At 36.2% G+C, this 22,461-nt stretch overlaps 1 protein-coding gene across 1 annotated transcript in view; it reads left to right on the top strand.

Annotated features, from left to right (window-relative positions):
- Positions 1–22,461, top strand: part of PARP9 (poly(ADP-ribose) polymerase family member 9) — a 45,485-nt gene that overhangs the window by 8,864 nt on the left and 14,160 nt on the right. Inside the window, exons 2-5 of the mRNA XM_074214660.1 lie at positions 3,674–3,707; positions 12,811–13,607; positions 15,684–15,908; positions 21,908–22,126. Coding sequence (XP_074070761.1) covers positions 12,816–13,607; positions 15,684–15,908; positions 21,908–22,126 — 1,236 coding nt within the window. The 5' untranslated portion in view covers positions 3,674–3,707; positions 12,811–12,815. The remainder of the gene's footprint in view (positions 1–3,673; positions 3,708–12,810; positions 13,608–15,683; positions 15,909–21,907; positions 22,127–22,461) is intronic.

Here is a 22,461-nt window from a genome sequence, read left to right as displayed (position 1 = left end):
TTCTACTCTCTTCTACAAGAATTGCAGATGCTCCTATGGCTTATATACATTCCAACTACCCCCTTGAAAAGGGATCCAAAATTTTGACAAAAAAGGCTACTGGTTAGGCTACTGGTTTCCATTTCCTTTCCCAAATTTGAGTCAGGATCCCAAGAGCAGATCCAGAATTCACATTAACAAATAAATGGAGTGGTTGTTCAGTGATGTAGTTCTAACACTGGAGCAGAATTAGAGCTTGTTTTAACTCTCCCACTATTTTTTTCTTCTGGAACCCATTGTAGAACATTGGGTTCTTCTAATAATTTGAGGTATTATTTCTTAGCTTTTTGTGTGTAGGACTCAATCCATAATCTACAATATCCAGTCAGGCCCAGGAATTTCCTGAGCTCCCTTTTATTCTTTGGAAGGGGAAGTTCAACAATACCTTTGATTCTATCAGGATTAATTTTCCCTTTTCTTTCACTAATTAAATGGCCTAAATATTGCACTTCCTTTTCTACATACTGTAACTTCCCCTTGGATACCCTTAATACATGTTCTAAGAAATTTAACAACTCATTGTCGGCATGAGCCACTTGCTTTTCTTTCTGGGCCATATATAAGTAGATCATCCACATACTGAAGCCATGTAATTCCTTTTGGAGGGTAAAACTTCCTGGTTTTTGTTCTAACCCTTGCTGGAACAAATAAGGGGATTCCATATAGCCTTGGGGAAGTACAATCCACTGCAGCTGCTTACTCCCATTAAGAGGATTTTCCCATTCAAAAGCAAATAAATATTTCAAATGCTAATGAAGGCCCAAATAACATCCTTTAGGTCAACAACACTAAACCACCTATGTTTGGATGGAATTCTGCTTAATAAAGTGGATTGAGTACAACTGGGTGACTAACTAGTACAATTTTATTAATAGCTCTCAAATCCTTTACTATTCTGAAATCCTCATGCTTTTGTACTGAAATTATGGATGAGTTATAAGGGAAAGCCAGTCCCTAATTAAAGCATCTATATAATTCCTTATAGTCCTTTATGTCCCTCAAGGGTAGGAGTATATTGTCTGGTATGCACTATTTTTTCCTCCTTTTTGAAGGTTATCTTTAAGGGAAGGATTTTTAATCTCCCTCTTATTTCCCTCTCTCACCCAAACTTTTGGATTTGTTTCTCGTCCTCCATGGTTACCATTACATGACTAACTTGACTTTATGTTTAAATTGAATTGTACTTTTAAATCTCTCCCTAATAAATCACTTCCTGCTTCAGGAATATAAAATAAGTGTACCTACTTGTTTTTTCCCCTAATTGAATAAAGAAAGGCTCAAAGATTGGGACTCGTTATGATAATAACTTCATCTTGATTATTTTAAAACACCTAACACTAAATATTTCTTGATTCCTCTTTTCTTTTACCCCCATTTTTTAGGTAGAAAATTTTTATATATTTTCTATATATTTATGTATATTCTCTATCCTTTCTTCAGACAATCTGTTTTTTAGCTGCTAACCAGAAAAAAATCCTGGATGAGAATGAATGTATTTGAAAGTCCAGTCAAACCTAATTTGCAACTCACATTTTAGCATATCAAAGTAGAGGAAATATTGTACAGAAAAAAATGTTTTATAATTAATTTGTACTTTCTGCACTGATTATCTGTCTTACATTTAACATGGCTCAAGGCAATCAACACTCCTACCCCCATCCCACTCTCCAAGCTTTTGAGATCACCTCAATCTACTCTTTTTCTTTAGGTTTTTGCAATTGACTTGCCCAAGGTCACACAGCTAGGTAATTATTAAGTGTCTGAGGTCAGATTTGGTCCTCTTGACTCCAGGGCCAGTATCCTATCCACTGCACCACCTAGCTGCCCCAAGTTCTACATACTTTTAGTCAAGTATCTTGCAAGTACCCTGGCAAGGACCAGCCCCTATCAACAAAACAATGAATCCCAGCTCTACTCTGAAAGGATTAAGTCTTTGAGCTACTTCACCTCTTCAGGATATCCCTTATTACCTTATCTTCACTCTAAGCTACCTGCTTTCCTACCTACATCTATGTTTCCCTTTAGAAGCCCACCCTCTGCTCAGTTGAATTGCTTGCCTTTGTGAAGCTAGCCTGCTTTTGAGGAGAATGAGTCATCAGGTTGCCTCCCATGTTCCTACACTTTTCCTTATTGATTTTCCTCTCTAAAAGGTTGATGTTGTTGCTGCTGTTGTCTAATCCCCTTAGGGGATCAATGGCTTCCAACTGCCTTTACTCTTTTTCCCTTCATTTCTGCTAACTGTAGAAATATTTAAATAAACCTTTTTTGTCCCTAAATACATATGGGTCAGAGCTGGTACTTTCATAGTCTTCACATTCAAACTAGACCATTCTAAAAGCACTTTTCAAAAACATTTTTAAACCTCATTTTTAAATTTCTTCAATTGGTTCCCACTTCTTTAATATTAATGCTTCATTAAGTGACTCAAAATACTCAAAACAGCCAAGAGTATCTGAATAGCTTTTATTAACTTTCCATCAGGAAAGGGCAGTTCTCCCCAGTGGAGAAAAAGCCCTGAATTGTGACAATGTTCAGTCTTATATACAATTTAAGAGGCTTTCTCCTCCCTTCCTAGCCAGTCTTTGGTCTGAATCATCAGGAATACAATCTAATTGATACACCCACCCCATACCACTCTTTAATACTTTTTCCCTGCCCTGGTCATACAACACATATTATGCTGCTAAGCCTCAATCATCACAAGGGGATTGTATAGATGTGTATATGTATGCATGTATATACACATGTACATATACATTTACATGCATTGTATATGTATGGACCTCATTAAGCAAGTGCATTTGCATTGTCAAAGACCCTAGATCAACTCAGGACTACTTGGAGCAGACCTCAGTCTAATCTCAGATCTGGCATCTTTAGGTCAGGTTGGAAGACCTCTCCCAGTTTGGGGATTGATGCAGTCAATTTTTTTATCTCCCCTTTTGTCTTACTCTCACATTCCTGAACATAGGCTTTGTGCCTTTCCTAATTTATAGCTATAGACCTATAGACAGACCTCAGTCTTGGTAATATATATATAAATATATATATATATATATATATATATATTCAAAACTAACAGTCTCCTCTTACATCCTGTGGAAAACAAACACCCCATAATTCCTCACAATTGCCTCTTTGTCCTCTTCTCCCCCAGTTCCTAGTGGTCATCTTTACAAATTAATGATCAAAACAATCTTGTTAATGTTTTCTTTTTTAATCGCAGTATAGAATCTACTTTGAGTGGATACTTGTTCGAGATTTCAAAAGTTATTTTATTGATTCCTTTTTGGTTTTGTTTTTATTAAGACAATAATATGGGCTTGACTCCTTAATGATATCTAGAATCCATGACATCTGTCAAAGTTGAATGAAGTATTTTCTGCTGCTTCTTCCTGTGACATAAGTGCTGCAAGAACCTGTGTGGTGATGTTTGCCACAATCAAAGTCAAAGTACTATCAATTAAAGTCACACCTAGGAGAAATAGCATAGCTGTTCTTTAAAGCCAATAACTATCTTGTTATGAAGTCCTTACAGTTACATTTCTGTTGAAGGCACTCCTTATACTTACTTTGAATTGACCAGTCATTTTTAATCTCACAATAATTTTTTCATTTCATCATCTTTCTATAGGAACTTGGAGGAAATACCCTCACATCTTCTCTCGGTAAGTGAATTCCAAATCTATATCATTAATGCTGACCTCCCACCTAAAATCCCCATCACATTTCCAACTGGATTGAACATTTACATGGAATATACTATTGTTGTCCCAAGCTCAACATGTTCATATTAATCATTTTAGGCTTTAATGGTAGATCACCATTAATAAATTCTTGTTGATTTTTGACCTGATGCTGTTTTCTCCCTATCAGGTATATAAAATTTGTGCAAAAAAATGCACAAATCCACCCATGGTCTTTGGTTATTTACCATCTAATCCCCCTCAAGAAACCTGCCTTCCAACCAGGGTCTGATCGTAAGATTAAAAACTTCAAATCATAAAAGTCTGTAGATATCATTTTTCCAAGTGAAAACTGAGGTCTAGAGAGATTAATAAATTTGTCAAAGCTCATATATGTGAAGTAAAAGGAAGAACATGCAATTGAAACACAAATTCTCCCCTAAATTTAGTCCTTTTTAATTGCACCTTGTGAGCAAATCCAACTAGACTTTCTTAAATCTGGAACCAGAAAGAGATAATAGCTAGTATTTATATAACTATTGTAAAGTTTGAAAAATGCTTTATATGTGTTTTCTTATTTATACATCACAATCTTGAGTTGTTTGTGGTATTATCTCTTTTGTAGATAATGGAAACTGAGGAGCTATTATGGTTAAGTTGCTTCTCCTGGGTCATACAGCTAATGTCTGAGACTGGATTTGAACTTGGATCTCCCTGACTCCAAGTTCAGCACTTTTATCTACTCTACTCTCAGGTTGTTCCCAAAGTTGTCACTCTGCAGAGGAAATTCAAAAATCAGAGCATTCTAATAAAAGAATAGAGCAAACATCTGCAAATAAGATCTAAATAATTTGTTATACTCAGGGTGATAGATTTAAAAATTAAGAAAAAAATCCATTGTAGTTCATCCATATAGAGAATGTTGATTAGTGATAATTGTTTCCTTTGTATTCATTTCTAAAACTGGATTACTGAATGACAATGGTGATTCTGGGGGAATTTTTAACAATGAATTTTTTTTTTAGTTGACAGAATTGTTATTTTCTCTCTCTCTTATTCCTTCCAAATCCATGGTGGAGATTGGTGAGAAATCCTTTGTAATTAATATGCATAACCAAAAAAAAAGATCTTGCACTGACCATTGGTCATTCTCTACTGAGACCACCATTACTCTGTCAAGAGTTTTTAAGAGTTTTTAAATATTTGTCAGAATTTCTAAGTCTATATAATGTTGTTATGGTGCAAACTGTCTGCCTGATGGTGTTCATTACATTCTTCTTCAGTTCATACAGGTCTTCCCAATCCTAGGAGATTTAGAAGATGGTTCTTTCTCCGGTAGCACTCAAAATCTATATAAATTATGATTATGGATTCACATGTTAGAATTGTTCTGTGATAATAACACACCTGTCAGTGACATCTGGTATTCATGTTGTTAGACAGCTTAAGAAAGCTTTCCCTTTCATTACTTCGATGATTGTTTTGTGATTCTTCATTCTAGAAGAGAATTAATGACATCAGAACTGTGAGTGGATTCAGGTGAAGCAGAGCTGTGCAAAACTGGCTTCACTTTCTCCTCCAGTTTCGTCAGGGTCCAGTGGCAAGACAACAGTCTAGATGACTTGTGATAGCCCCATTCTGAAGATTAGAATATGTAGCATATATATAAAAGGATTAATTAAAAGGAGACTCATCTAATCAGCAAAACTTATAGAAGGCTGAATGGTTATGTAGGTAGCAAAATATTCTCCTTCTAATTTTCTGTGCTTACCAAGATTTTCTCACTCCAACTCTCCCAAGATACTAGATTGCTCAAGTCATTAACTCTCATTTGATTTTTCTGTTATAGTGAATAAAAGAAGACTAGCTGTAAAATACCAGAAACATTTAAAAGGACTTTAGAAAGTGATTCCAGTGCAAAAAATATTATCATCTCTAGAGTATTTAAATGCCTCTGACCTCTTCTGTTGCTCTTATACTTGTGCAACTAGGATACTACTCAAGTGGAATTCTAAGGTGGACCTTTTCACTTTAAATCTGGAGATTTCTTGGAGTTCCTCAGTTGGAATTCCTCAGTAGCATCCCTATACAACAGATTGCCTGTTTGAAAAATGGCAATCCATTTTTGGATAGGCAGGGTCTCAAGACCAGGGCAGATTTCTGGTTACTTGGCTTCACTGAATTATAAAACAACTAGCATCCCATGCTTTTCTTAGAGACCATGGAAACATCTAATTTGTAGCTGTTCAGTCATTTCAGTCATATCTGATTCTTCATGACCCCATTTGAATTTTCTTGGCAATGGTACTAGAGGGATTTGCCATTTTACAGATGAGGAAACCAAGGCTAATAGGGTAAAGTGATGTGCCCAGAGTCACACAGTTAGCAAGTATCTAAAGGTCACATTTGAACTCAGCAAGAGGAATCTTTCTGACTCCAGGTCTGATACTTCTATTGACTGTTCCACTTAGCTCCCCCAAAAAGTAAACCCTAAAAAGTCCTTTCAGTTAGGTTATACTTTACCCTCTGGTTGACTTAGTTCAAACCATGCTTGAAGAAGGCATTTATGAAAGCAGTTTTGCTGGACAGCTGAGAATTCCTATTTGGGTTCTGGCTAGTCAAGAGACAAAATTCCTTAGCAGAGTTCCCTCATTTATCAAATGAAATATCTGATTAGAAGAAAGTGTATAATAAACAGTTACAAAACTGAATCATCTATTCTACAAAAAGCCCAATGCAGAGCATTTGTAATTTAATCAACATAATTTAATTTTCTGAATTAAATTCTAACACTGAAGCTAGAATCGAGATATTTGGATTTGAATACTGGTTGCTCTCCTACTATCTAGCTGTGTGACATGATAAACCTCAGTTTCATCATGTGGAAAATCAGATATTTGGATGGGAAGACTGTCAAAGCTCCTTCCAATTCTATAATCTATCTTTTACTTTTGTAATAATTTCAAGTACTATGTTCTGATTGCTGTTTTCATGTTTCCATTTTCTGTCCCTCCTTCCTCGGTTTGTGTAGGCTTTCTAACTACCCTAATGATGAAAAAGGTTTTAGGACTTACATAGATCATAGAGAAACACAAACATTTTAGCCTTATCAAGTCCCTTATGACTTCTCTTTTGTGTATACCTTTTTATGCTTCTCTTAGATCTTGTGTTTGAATGTCAAATTTTCTATTCAGCTCTGGTCTTAATATCAGGAATACTTGAAAGTCTTCCATTTCATTAAATATCAATTTATTCCCCGAAGGATTTTATTCAGTTTGGCTGGGCATGTTATTCTTGGTTGTAATCCCAACTCCTTTGCCTTTTGGAATATCCTATTTTAGGCCTTCCATATCTTAATGTGGTAGGTGCTAAAAACTTTTTTTTATTTTTTATTATCCTGACTGTGGCTTCATGGTACTTGAATGATTTTTTTCTGACTGCTTACAATATTTTCTTCCTGACCTGAGAGTTCTGGAATATGTCTATAATATTCCTTGAAGTTTTATCCTGGAATCTCTTTCAGAACATGATTGATGTATTCTTTCAGTTCTGTTTCACCCTCTGATTCTAAAATATCAGGACAGTTTTCCTCTGTAATTTTTTGAAATACGGTATCTAGGCTCTTTTTTTCTAATCATGGCTTTCAGTTAACCCAGTAATTTTAAAATTTTTTCTCCTTAATTGATTTTCCATGTAAGTTGTTTTTCTAATAAAGTATTTCAGGGGTGGCTAGGTGGCATAGTGGATAAAGTACCGGCCTTGGAGTCAGGAGCACCTGGGTTCAAATTCGGTCTCAGACACTTAATAATTATCTAACTGTGTGGCCTTGGGCGAGCCACTTAACCCCATTTGCCTTGCAAAAAAAAAACCTAAAAAAAATAAGGTATTTCACATTTTCTTCTATTTTTTTTCCATTCTTTTGACTTTGTTTTGTTGGGTTTTTCGGTTGTCTCATGGAGTCATTAGCTTCCACTTGCCCAATTCTAACTTTTTTTTTTGGTTTTTGCAAGGCAGTGGGGTTAAGTGACTCACCCAAGGTCACTCAGCTAGGTAATTATTTAGTGTCTGAGGTCAGATTTGAACCCAGGTACTCCTGACTCCAGGGTGGTACTCTATCTACTATGCCACCTAGCTGCTCCCAATTCTAATTTTTAATGAATTATTTCCTTCAGTGAAGTTATGGACCTTGTTTTCCATTTAGCCAAATCTGTTTTTTAAATTATTATTTTCTTTGGTATTTTTGGTGTCTCTTTATTGTTGTGGTTTCTACCAAGCTGTTAATTGTTTTTTTCAAATTTTCTTGCTTCTCTCAGTTCTTTTCTCAGTCTTCTTCTAACACGCTTATTTGATTTTTAAAAAGCTTTTGTTTTTTTCTTTAGATCTTCTAAGAATGCTTTTTTGACTTGTGTCCAATCTGCTTTTTTTTTACTTTGAGACTTTGCATGTTATTGTTTTCACATTATTGTCTTCTTCAAATGCTGTCTTGATCTTTCCTCTTACCATAGCAGCTTTTTATGGACAGGTTATTTTTTATTTGCCCATTTTTTTCCCAGTCTGTTTCTTGACTTTGAACATCATCTTAATATTGTGCTCTGTTCACCTGTTGGTGGACACTGTCCCAAGCTTTAGGCTTTTCCAAGCTACTGTTTTATGGCTTATTCTAGGGGCTTTAAAATTTTTCAGTGCTTCCAAGCTGCTCTGATTCTTACCTAGGAAGGGCCCCTGCTCCCTTGCAATCAGAAATGTTAGTGCTTCTCTATGTTCTGGGACTGTAATCAGAGCCCCTATTTATTTACAAGCTCTCTTCTCATCCCTGAAATTATATGCCTAGTCCCATGCCTAGTGCTACTATAGGGGTACTCCGAAATCTCTTTCTGACCAGTTGTCAGATCCTATGGACTGGGAGTTCTTGAAGTTGTTGCTGCTGCTGTCACCTCCAAGGTCCACATCTGGTGTTGCTGCAGGGTATGTTCTAGGCCAGCTCCCTCCTCAGTATCACCTCTCCTTTTAACTTCCTAAATTGTTTTAGGTGGGAAAAACATCTCACCATTATCTTTTTTGGTTATGCCCCAACAGAATTCAATTCAGTGCATTATTTTAGGGAGTGTTGAGAGAGCTTGACTGTAGTGCTTCCTCTACTTCACTCTTGGCTCTGCTTTTAAAAGCACAGTATCTTACATGCTTAGCAAATGTGTGAATTTGGTTGGATTTTTATTGTTTATGAATGATACTAATTTATAGTCATTCTTTCTTACTTTTCTTTTTTTCTTTTTTTCTTTTTATTCTCATTTTGTACAAATTTTTTTACATTAATAAAATATTCTTGTTTAAGAGTAAACAAAATACCCCCTCCCCCTCATGAATATAGATTTGCTTGAGCGATAGAGGGGAGAGAAAAAAAATAAAATAAAAAAATAATAGTAATAATTGTAGGTATGGCCAGGTGGTGCAATGGAGGAAGCACCAGCCCTGGAGCCACGAGCACCCGAGCCCACATCCAACCCCATAGACCCAACAATCACTCAGCTGTGTGACATGCAAGCCACCCGATCCCCACTGCCCTGCAAAAACCAAAAAGAAGGGGGTAAAAAAGACCCAAAATAAAATAAAATAGTAATAATAGTAGGGGTGGCTGGGTGGCGGACAGAGCATTGACCCTTGAGCCAGGAGCACCTGGGTCCAAATCCGGCCCCAGACACCCAAAGATCACTCCGCTATGTGGCCCCAGGCAGGCCATCCAGCCCTACTTGCCCTGCACCCTCCCCCAAATAATCATAACAAAAAATGTGCTTGAGTCTTTGTTCCAACACCAACTACTCTGTCATGGGTGGATCTCATTCTTTATAAGTCCATCACAGAAGTTACTTCCATATTTTTCCACCGTTGCCATTGCTGATCACAACTCCCTCCTTTCTTATTTCTCCACTACCATGTACTCTATTTTCTCTCTCCTTTCACTCTGACTCTGCTGTAGGGTCGTTGACTGGCTCAGCAGACAGATCCCTAGTCCTGGGGCCAAGAGGCCCTGAGCCGCCATACCACCCCTTAGGCCCAGAATCCACCTGGCCCTATGGTCTTGGACAGGCCATCCAATCCCAGCCCCTTGCAAGAAGTAAAAAAGAAAATGTGATGTATCTGACCACTCTCTCCCCATGGTCCATCCTCTCCTCCTTTATTCACATCCCCACCCCTTCCCCCTGCTTCCCCCTTCTTCTTACTCCAGATGCCTATACCCCATTGAGTATATATGCTGCTTCCTTTCCTAGCCACCTCTGATGAGAGCAAAGGTTCCCTCATTCCCCCTTGCCTCCCCCCTTCCATATCATTGCAATAGCTTACTGTAATAAAAAAAAATCTTATTATATGAAATATCTTGGCCTATTCCCCCTCTCCTTTTTCTTTCTTCCATTACATTTCCCTTTTTTCTATTGACTCCATTTTTACACTATATTTTATCTTCAAATTCAGCTTTCTCCTGTGCTTCAACTATAAAAGCTCTCTCTACCTACTCTATTAACTGAGAAGATTCATATGAGTATTATCAGTGTCATTTTTCTATGCAGGAATACATGCAGTTCATCATCATTAAGTCCCTCATATTTCCCCCCTCTCCTCCAATCTCTGTGCTTCACCTGAGTCCTGTATCTGAAGATCAAACCTTCTGTTCAGCTCTGGCCATTCCAAAAGGAACATTTGAAATTCCCCTGGTTGATTAAAAGTCCATCTTTTTCCCTGGAAGAGGACATTCAGCCTTGCTGGGTAGTTGATTCTTGGCTGCATTCTAAGCTCTTTTGCCTTCTGCTATATTATATTCCAAGCCCTACCAGCTTGCAGTGTAGTTGCTGCTAAGTCCTGTGTGATCCTGACTGCAGCTCCACGATATTTGAACTGTGTCCTTTGGGCTGCTTGTAATATTTTCTCTTTGACTTGGGAGTTCTGGAACTTGGCTATAATATTCCTGGGGGTTGGTTTTTTGGGATCTCTTTCTCGGGGGGATCGGTGGATTCTCTCCATTTCTATTTTACCCTCTGCTTCTAGAATATCAGGGCAATTTCCCTGTAGTAATTCTTTGAAAATGATGTCAAGGCTCTTTTCCTGATCATGATTTTCAGGTATTCCAATAATTTTTAAATTGTCTTTCCTAAGACTGTTTTCCATATCAGTTGCTTTTTCAATGAGATGTTTCAACATTTTCTTCTAATTTTTCATTTTTTTGCTTTTGGTTTGTTTTCTGGTTAATTCATCAATCTCCCTGAATTCTATTCTTTGTCTGAAGGATTTGTTCTCCTCAGAGAGTTTTCTTATCTCTTTTTCCATCTGGCCAATTTTGCTTTTTAAAGCATTCTTCTCCTCAATAACTTTTTTTTTTAGGTTTTTGCAAGGCAAATGGGGTTAAGTGGCTTGCCCAAGGCCACACAGCTAGGTGATTATTAAGTGTCTGAGACCGGACTTGAACCCAGGTACTCCTGACTATAGGGCTGGTGCTTTATCCACTGCGCCACCTAGCCGCCCCCCTCAATAACTTTTTGAACTGTTTTATCCATTTGACCTAAGCTGCTTTTTAGTATGCTATTTTCTTCAGCATTTTTTTGGATTTCCTTGGCTAAGCTGCTGACTTCATTTTCATGTTTTTCCTGCATCTCTCTCCTTTCTTTTCCCAGTTTTTCTTCCAACTCCCTCATTTGATTTTCAAAGTCTTTTTTGAGCTCTGTCATAGCCTGAGCCCAATTTCTGTTTTTCTTGGAGTCTTTAGATGCAGGAGCTTGTGCTTCCTCATCTTCAGACTAAGTGTTTTGATCCTTCTTGGGCTCATATGCAAAATATTTCTCAATGGCGTTCCTCTTGTTTCTCTGCTTGCTCATTTTCCCAGCCTTAGCCTGTTTTGGGGGTGCTTCATGAGCTTTTGGGATACTCCCACAAGGATCTCAGTGTAAGAGTCTCTGTCCTCCCTCCTGGTCTGTGAATGACCATAAGCGCCCCCTCTGCCACAGGCCTGAGGTGGGGTGGGCCTGCTGTTCTATGGGGGGGCCTAGACTGCGATCAGGATCTGAATGTGGTCAGAGCCCCAGAGTCCTGTTCCAGAGGCAGAGGACAGAGGTCTGCAGTCTCTCTTCACTCCCTTCCCTCAGCTCAATGGGCTCATGCCCTGGGGGCTCCTGCTTACGAGCTGGCCTGCTTCTGTTTCCAGATCTGGGCTGGAGAAAGACCAAGCTGCTGGCTGTGTGCCCTGAGGGCTGGGCTCCACGTGCTCACTCTGGCAGAGGTCCCCTGCTGTTCCCCCACTTTGTGCCGGATGCTCCCTGGGGTGCAGCTCAGGAGACTCCCCCCGCTGCTGTGAGCTGAGGCTCCCAGCGCCCTGGGGCTGCCTCTGGGAGGCTGACTTCTTTTGCTCTGGTGGGCCACCCCTCTGGCAGGCTGCCCCTCCAACCCCGGGGAGCAAAGCCTTTCTGCTCTTTTCCAGGTTACCTTGAGTAGGAGAACTGCCTCACTGGGTCCCTCTGTGGGTTCTGTCTCTTGAAAGTTTAGTTAGAGTCCTTAGTGTCAAGTTTTATCAGAGAGCGCCCAAGACTGGATCCCTTCTTGTTGCCATCTTGGCTCCACCCCCCACTTTTCTTTTTTTTTCTCCATATTTATTTGAATCATGCAATGCTCCAAAGCAGTTGCTTACAATTCAAAATTAGGTAGAGGTAATTTAAAAATTATTTGTTTATCACCATCAAGGAGAAATGGGGAGGTAGAATCTTCCCCATCATTGCTTAATGGCTGTGGTCTTCAAAAATTCTTATTAAACAACACCGAGAGATGATAATGACCAAGGATTTTTGTATATTTTCCTCTTATCTCAGGCACCCATGTAAAGCTTTCTCTCTGTAAACAAATTATGTCTATATAGGATTTTTGCAGTGGCTATAACTGTATCTCTGGAGTCTGGCTACCAAGATGGCTACCAATCATTTCATTGTGGTTACAAGAAGGTCATCTTTTTACAAGTTTTTAGGTTGAAATAAGATTTATGCTTCACTTTACTTTGTTTCCTTTGAGAGACTCACTTGCCATTTCATTTCCTGTTTTGTTCATTCCATAGGTCTCATGGAACAGAACACACAAATTACCATTGATAGTAATAGCTTAGAAACCTTGAAAAGCTGTGAATCTTTGTTCAATCATGTTATCAATAAGAAGTTTCAATGTACCTCTAACCTGGAGAGTGCTATGGATTCTGCTGAGGTCTTCAAAACAATGTTGACTTCCCAGATAGAGCTCTCTGTCTGGAAAGATGATCTCACCAAGCATACTGTAGATGTTGTGGTTAATGCTGCCAATGAATACCTTCACCATCAAGGAGGTCTGGCCTTGGCCATCTCAAGAGCGGGAGGACCTGTTATTCAAAAGGAGAGCGAAGCCATAATCAATTATCGGGGAAAAGTGCCAACTGGTGAAATAGTTATAACAAGTGGAGGCTGGCTTCCCTGTTACCAGATTATCCATGCTGTTGGACCACAATGGAGTTTGGCAGATGAAGAAAGATGTTGTATTGAACTTAGAAAAGTCATTGCAAATATTCTGAATCATGTAGTCAGTAGACAGTCTGGTGTAAAGACAGTGGCAATCCCTGCATTAAGCTCTGGAATTTTTGGTTTCCCTCTGGATCTGTGTGTAGACATTATTGTAAATGCTATTAAGAACTTTCCTAGTTTTCATAAAACTAGCATCTTAAAGGAAATTCACCTGGTAAGCAATGAGGACCTCACTGTGGCTGCATTTAAAAGAAGCTGTGAAAAATTTCTGAGTGAGAACATAGCAGCACCTCCCCCTTTAGCTTCTGTTACCCTCAACAACATTTACCTTCAGATTATAAATGGATTCATTGAGCAGCAGAAGGTAAATCTGGGGATTCTCATTTTAATACCCTCTTCCTTTGTGGGCTGTTAGCTGATAAGCATTTTTGAACACCTTTTTAAAAAGCCTCTACTAGGGAAAATATAAAGGAAATGGAAGAATCAGTTCCTCCAAAGGGCTATTGGATAGAGTTGAGGAAATGAAGTACATTTATATGAAAGACTAAGAGAATAGCGCCCAAGAAAAAGAAAGTGAAAGTGTCAATCTAATATATACAAAGTAAAGACATGTTTAAAAAAAGGATTAATTTGAAACTAGTTAATAATTAAGGAATTCTCAGAGAAGTGTCATTAGAATTAAATCTTGTACCAAGGGTTGGATCTTGATTGACAAGAGGAAGGTCATTCCAGATAGGTAGAATAACTGTATAGAGAAGAGGGAGGAATAAATATATAGTATGAGAGTTATGAGCTTGCCTAGAGGAGCAAAATTGGGTATTATCACTTTTAAATAGTATTTCACTTATGCAAAAAGTTTCTGCTCAGTTTATGACCCTAATTTAGATGTGTATGAAATAGGGAGGGGATCTAACTGTCTTGGCAAATTAAGGCTAATTTTCTTGGCATTATATTTGATGTCCTTAGTCACTAAACATTTATTAAACTCCTTATTCTGAGTGAAATTCTGGGGAATACAAAGAAATATAAAAGATAGTCCTTATTCTCAAGGAGTTTACAATCTAATGGAGGAGATAACATCTAAATAACTGAACAATTAAGCTGCACTTAGGATAAATTTCCCTGTGCCTATAAAACGTATTTATATGGGACTTTTCAATTCCTCTTACTACATGGCTGGAGTATGATTACCAATGTGGGCCATTTGGACAGTCAGGAAAGAAGTGACAAAAATATTCCCATGTAATCCAGTTTTGTGAAATATTTAAAGGAGACAAAATCCAAGGATAATGATTCTTAATAAGATGCTAGGTATCACTGCATCCAATTCTTTCATTTCTACAGATGAAAAAAATTGCCTTACCAAGGACACACAGATAAAGTCTAGGAAGACCAGGGTTTCAGGTCTTGAGTTTTCATCTTCAGATCTATCATATTTTCCATTACTAGGATCTGGTTGATGCATTTGAGAACAAGTATTGTCATAATATTTCTTCCCATCAGATCTTTTTAGCCCATATGGTTTCATTTGGGTGATTTTTCAACCAAATGAATTTAATAGCCATTTTATGAAAATTAAGTTGAGAAATTACTGACCAAATATTTTGCTGTACCTCCATATGTTGTTCTTAGTGGTTTTTCAAGAAAATATTGTTTCTGATTTACATTTTATAAAAAAGTTTATGTTTTATATATGTGCAATTCCATAGACAATTTGATGTAGTAAGAGAGCTGGGATTCATATCAGGAATATCTATTAACCATGTGCCCTTGGAAAAGTGATTTAGTTTTTTAGCAACTCGGACATTTCAATTATACAACAGAGAAACTTCCAGGTTTACATGGGAATATCCTAGGCTGATAAAATCATAAGTCTGGCTCAAAAAGCATTTTTTAAAAGAATTAAATTCATCAAAGTCTATTAAATATCAGTCATATGCAGAATATGGTGCCAAGAATTAATAAATGCATAGACATGACTCTTGCCCTATTTGGAAATTGTGAATTTGTAGGGAAAATGATATAGCAGATACTCTGATAAAGAATCACATAGGAAAGACAACTAGGTAGCACAGTGGATAGAGCCCCAGCACTGGAATCAGGAGGATCTGAGTTCAAATGTGACCCCTGAGACACTTAATAACTAACTAGCTTGTGTGACCTTGGGCAAGTTACTTAACCCTATTGCCTTATAACACCCCTCCCCAATAGAATTATATATAATGTGTTTTCGGGAAAGAAATGGCATTCTGCGCTCTGTCAGGAAGAAGATTATTTTAGTGCTGTATGGATTGAAGAAATGTCAGGAGACTATAGAGTCTGAGAGGGTGTGTGGAAGATAATGGCAGTAACTCTGGGGTGGGGGATGTAATGTGAATCTCTATGGGGTAGTAATGGTGTAATATCAAACCTGGTAACCAGTTATTTTTTTCTTTTTCAGGTAGATGTAATTGTGAATTCTGTATCAGTTGAAAATCCTTTTGCATGTGGATATATATCAAAATCAATTTCTGACCAAGCAGGCACTGAACTTGAGAAAGAGTTTTTTAAAAAATTATCTAAAACATCTAAAAGTCAAGAGTTGGTAGTAGTCACACCAGGATTCAATTTAACCTGTCAATATGTCTACCATGTGGTATGGCCTTCCTGCAACAATACAATGAAGGTAAATTTATTAAATTTGTTATTCTGTGTTGTGTATTAGAAGCCTAGGTACAAAGTCTTTTGTCTTGAAAACATGCAAAAATGGTAGTGGATAAAGCACCAGCCTTGGAGTCATGAGTACCTGTGTTCAAATCCGGTCTCAGACACTTAATAATTACCTAACTGTGTGGCCTTGGGCAAGCCACTTAACCCCATTTGCCTTGCAAAAAAACCTAAAAAACAAAACAAAACAAAACAAAACAAAAAAAATGGTCTCTGTTCTCAGGGAACTTAAATCTGGGGATGGGTTAGGTGGGAGGTATGATCACATAGAGGAGTACAAAGAAAATATATAAAGTCATTTGTGGGGCATGGGCATGAAACCCTAACAACTGGAAAAGAACATGAAAAGCTAGTGTAGAAGGTTGTCAGCTAGGCTGAAACACAAACAGGATAGGAATTCCAACAGGCAGAAATGAAGAGAGAGATCATTTTAGGCATGAGGAGCAGCCTGTACAAAGGCAGGACTAGAATGGAGAGCTTTATGTGTGGGAAGTATTGTGAAATTGGTTTTAGAAATGTAGGTTGAAGAGAAAGATTAAATTCCCCCCCAAAAATGTTTTATGTCTTATAGGCAATAGGGAAAACTCAAAAGTTTATTTGGCTATTCATTTTTCCTCTATTTAAATAGCTATCTCAATAGTTATAAAATATAACTTATTAATATTTTACATTATATTTTTACAACATAGTAATATCTTAATAATATAGTAATTTCCCACCTCTAATTCTCAAATAAAAATTTGACAAATAATAACTAATATTTCACATTTTAAGGTTTGCAATATGCTTTATACATTATACATACAATATGCTTTATACATAGAAATCTATGTGTATATATTCTCATATATACATATTGTATATATTTCTCCATATAACTATTCAATCTCACTTGATTCTCATAGCCAGTGGGTGCTTTTATCTCTATTTCATAGTTGTGGAAACAAAGAAAAATAATTAAACCAAAACATCTGATATGGGAACCTTGGAACTTTATCTGATTATATATATATGTACATATTCATGCAAATATGGATATATTACATAGGATTAGATGTGTTATTAAATATGTATGTATATGTACCTGTAGGCATGCATACATACATATTCATATATGTATATGATTACATATATATTTTTTGCCCTAATTGTCCTCACTTCTCTTTCATGAGGAAAAGGAAGGCTTTGTTTTTTCCATTTCTCAGTATTCATCTTCCTTTTAGTGACTTTTCTCTCCAAAATCAGTAAACAATAACAAGTTTCAAAAATTCTCTCCTACCCTCCAACCTCTTCCCTCACCCATTGGAAAAGAAAGCAATATGATATTAACACATCTTGATATCAAGCAAAACATTTCTATATTAGTCTGTATTAAAAATTGCATATATCTGCATAAATTGCATAAAAGGCTAGAAAGAAACAAAAAGTATGTTTCAATCTGAACTCAATCCATTAGATTTTTCTGGATGTGCCTAGCATTTTTCAGCAAAGATTCTTTGGAATTTTCTTAAATTGAGTATACAAATCTTTGATAGGTGATTAATATTACAAACATTGCTGTTAAGTATGTAATATTCTTCTGGTTCTGCTCACTTTGCTTTGCATGAGTTGATATAAGTCTCTCCAGGTTTTTCTGAAATCACTTCTATCATATTGTATTCACAATCACATACTCCTTCTTATCCAGCAATTCCCTAATTCATGGGTATCCAAATACACATGTGTGTTTATGTTTTGGGTCTTAGTTTTATAGTCCTTTGATCATAATTCCAAAATGTTCTCTAGCATGGGTTAACTCATCAATTGTACACCTCAATTTTTCCACACTCTCTCCTGCATTTGTCAGTTTCCTTTTCTGTCATTTTAGCCAATCTAATAGGCATGAGATGGTATGTCAGAGTTGTTTTAATTTGTATTTCTCTTAAAATAGCGATTTAGAGTATTTTGCAACTATTAATTACTTTGGTTTCTTCTAAAACCTGTCTGTTCATATCCTTTAAACATTTATCAATTGATGAATGGATCTTATTTTGTAAGGGACTGTTGTGTGTGGGAGTACTGTAAAATTTCATCACCTGGTATTTTCTAGTAATGGAGCATTATTTACTGGTTGATTGTAGAGTGCCAAGGAAGTGGGAGTGGATCAGGGACTGGGGAGGATATTTAATAAATGGAGATCTTGGAGATCTTGGAGATCTTGGAGAACTTGGAGAACCTTCCATCCTTATCTCCCGCCCCTTCAATGTTAGCCTGGGTAAGGATAAGCTAGCCTGGGGTGGCTAGGTGGTGCAGTGAATAGAGCACCAGTCCTAAAGTCAGGGGGACCTGAGTTCAAATTCGGCCTCAGACACTTAATAATTACCTAGCTGTGTGCCCTTGGGCAAGTCCCACTGCCTTGCCAAAAAAAAAAAAGATAAGCTAGCGGGCAGGAATCTAACACTTCCTGAACAACTAGTCTAACGGGAACATGACATTATTTTTGTAAATTTAGCTGAGTTCCCTATATTTGAGAAATGAAACCTGTTTTTAAAGAAATTTACTGTAAAATTTCCCCCCCTGCTTTTATGCTGACTGCATTAGTTTTGCCTGTGCAAGCTCTTTTTAATTTCCTGTAATTAAAATTATTCATTATATTTCTCATGATTCTCTCTGTCTCTTTTTTAGTTATAAATCCTTCCCTTATTCAGAGGTCTGATAGATAAAATTTTCCATGCTCCTCTACCTTGCTTGTGACATGTCTATTTGTATGAAAATCACGTACCCATTTTGACCTTATCTTGGTAGAAAGTATGAGCTGTTGGTCTATGTCTAGTTTCTGCCAAACTGCTGTTCATTTTTCCCAGCAATTTTTGTGACAAGAGTTTTTGCCCCCTAAGTTCTGATCACTGGACTTATCAAACATTGTATTACAATGGCTATTTACTGCCATGTATTGTGTACCTAATCTTTTCCACTTATCCACCACCCTATTTTTTTAGTCAGTATCAGATTGTTTTGTTGTATACTATTTTATAATATAGTTTGAAATCTAGTATTGCCAGGGCACATTCCCTCCACATTTTTTATCATTGATTCCCTTGATATTCTTGAGCTTTTCTTCTTCTAAATGAATTTCGTTATTTTTCTAGAACTGTAAAATAAATTAGCTGCTAGTTTGATTAATTGGCACTGAATAAATTAATTTAGGTAAAATTATCATTTTTATTATAGTAACAACTTGCCTGTGCACAATGAATGTTTCTTCAACCACATCTTTAATTGTAAAATAAAGTATTTTGGATTTGTCTTCATGTAGCTCCCAAAATTGTCTTAGAAGGTAGATTTCCAAGCATTTTAAAAAGTCTGCAGGTATTTTAAATTGAATTTCTCTATCCCTTTCTGGTTTTTATTTTTGGTTTTGTTTTTTTGCAGGGCAGTGGGGTTAAGTGACTTGCCCAAGGTCACACAGCTAGGTAATTATTAAATGTCTAAGGTCAGATTTTAACTCAGGTCCTCCTGACTCCAGGGTCACTATGCCACCTAGCAGCTTCTCTATCTCTTTCTTACTGGGGTTTAAATGATAATACATAGAATCACTGGTGATTTATGTGAGTTTATTTTATATCCTGCAATTGTATTAAAACTGTTAATTATATTATCTAGTTTTTTAGTTGATTATCTAGGACTCTTTAAGTATATCATCATATCATTCACAAAGAACAACAGTTTTGTTTCCTTATTATCTGTTTTTATTCCTACAGTTCCTTTTTCACATTGTTGTAATTGCAATGTTGAAAGATAGTGGTGATATTGGATTTTCTTGCTTCAGCCCTGATCTTATTGACAAGACTTCTAGTTTATCTACATTGCAGATAATGGTTGCTCTTGGTTTTAAATAGATACTACTTATCATTTAAGAAAGCCTCAATTTATTTCTAAGTTTTCTAGTGTTTTTTAATAGGAATGGGTTTCCATATTTTCTCAAAAGCTTTTTCTGTATCTATTGAGACAATCATAGTTTTGGTTGATTTTTTTGTTGATATGGTCAATTATGTAGATAGTTTTCTTAATATTTAACCATTCTTGCATTTCTGGTATAAAATTCATGTGGTCATAGTATAGATTACTGCAATCTTGCTAGCATTTTATTCAGCAATTTATTGCATTATTACTCATCACGGAAATAGGCCTATGATTTTTTCTATTTTTACTCTTCCTGGTTCAAGTATCAAAATCATATCTATGTCATAAAAGAATTTCATAGGATGCTTTTATCTATTTTTTCAAATAATTTATTTAGTATTAGGATTATTCCTTAAATGTTTGTTAGAATTCACTTAAAAACCCATTTGTTCTTTTTTTTTTAGTGAACTTATAGATAGTTTGATCAATTTTTTTCCTAAGATAGAGCTATTTTCAGGGCAACAATCAGACACAATTTTGGGATATCTGCGATAGAGAATACCATCTGTATTCTGAGAAAGAATTGTGGAGTTTGAACAAAGACCAAAGACTATTACCTTTAATTTAAAGAAAAATGTATTATTATGTAATTCTGCTATAATATCTCATACTATATGTGTCTTCTTTAAGAATATAATTTCTCATCACATTCATCTTAGGTCACTGCATGATATGGGAATGATATGAAGACAAACTGCCTTCTGTGGGGGTGGGAAGCAAGATTGGGGGAAATATCATAAAACTCAAAATAAACAAAATCTTTCTAAAATTAAAAAAAGATAGAATTATTTAAGTAGTCTATTTCCTCTTGTGTTAAGCTGGACAATTTATATATTTGTAAATATTCATCCATTTTCCTTAAATTGTCAATTTTACTGATATATAATTGGGTAAAAATAATTCCTAATAATTGTCTTAATTACATTTTAGTTGCTGGTGCATTCATGTTTTTAATTTTTGATACTGATAACTTGATTTTCTTTTTTTAACTCAAATTACCCAGAGGTTCATGAATTTTGGTTCCCACATAAAACCAGATGTTCATTTTATTTATTAGTTCAATGGGCTTTTTTTTTAATATACTTTAAATTTTACTTTTGATTTTTCAGAATTTCCATTTAGGTAAGTTTTAACTTTGATGTTTTTCTAAGTTTTTTGTTTTAATAGTTATCTGCCCAATTCATTGATATGTTCTTTTTCTCTGCCCTGGAACTATGATCCAGAAGCAGGCATGGGTAATAGAGTTGATAACACTTTGTTCTACACCCAGTGCTAGTACCCAAGTCCCCTGTTTGCCTTTATGAGAAGTTCCTTGATCTTCTTCCTCTCTCTGGTTTTAATATTTGAAATATTATTAAGATTATAGTAAACCAAATAGAGCATTGGCCCTAGCTGTGTGACCTTGGGCAAATCACTTAACCCCACTGCCTTCCAAAAAAAACTAAAAAAAAAAAAAAAGAAAAAGAAAATCAGAGACAGCTATCCTATCCCCACTGAATCCTCTTCAAGTTAGCCATTCCTAGTTTTTTACAAGTTAAGTGAAAGTGGCTTAATGAGGACTTCAGACCATTATTTCAGGCCAAGAGTGTTGCTTATTGAAGCCAGGTGACTTAAATTACTCAAAGTAGCTGAAGCTCCTCAATATCAGGATATATATATATAATATGGATATATCAAAGGCATGTTGTAAAGGTAAATGAATATATTATTAGGAAAATGTCAAGGAAACATTTTTTTAAAATTCCCTAATAAAATAGAAAGAAATTCAAAGGAAGAAGCAAATGAACAGGGATCTGTTAGAACTACCAAGTTATATTTAATAGATACTTTATATTTACTCAATATATATCCAAGAGGTAAAGGAGTAAAAATTCACTGTCTTATATGCAATCTTTTTCTCCTGTTCTCTTTTGTATAATAAAATGTTTTTATTTATCAAGTTGATAATAAGAATAATATTTTTTGAAATATTATTAAGATTATAGTAAAAAGAAATAAATTTCTACTTCCTTACAGACACTGAAAGATGCAGTGATGAACTGCTTGGAAAAATCCTGGCAGCAAAATATAAATTCAATTTCCTTCCCTGCTCTTGGAACTGGGCACATTAACATCCCAAAAGAAGCAGCAGTTCAAATTATGTTAGAGGAAGTTTTACAATTTTCCAAGAAACTCCAAGGGAAAAAACTCAACGTGAATTTTGTAATCTTTCCAAAGGACAGCAAGTTATCTGAGGCAAGATATGTAATTGAATTCACTGGAATAATGCTGCATAATTTGTCATTTGTTTGTTTTACCTTCTTCTGGGAGTGATTTCTTTGATCACAAAGATACTCTTGTTTAAGAAATTCCCTTTACTAATTCAGTTTGTTCCTTCTCTACAGCTGATTGTTTTAGAGCGGGAAAACCTTTTTTTCTGTCTAGGACCTTTTGGATATTTATTACATCATTTACCTGCTATATTTGGGCAAACATTTAATTAGTTCACCCCTAAAAATCTCTTCCATTTATTGAATTTTGAGTCCCATCTGCAGCTGCCTTGGAACACCTTATATGTCCACAGGCCAGAG

The sequence above is a fragment of the Macrotis lagotis genome, chromosome 1 (assembly GCF_037893015.1).
Source record: "Macrotis lagotis isolate mMagLag1 chromosome 1, bilby.v1.9.chrom.fasta, whole genome shotgun sequence".
In the NCBI taxonomy this organism is placed as follows: Eukaryota; Metazoa; Chordata; class Mammalia; order Peramelemorphia; family Peramelidae; genus Macrotis; species Macrotis lagotis.
This window is presented reverse-complemented; position numbering and strand designations above follow the sequence as displayed.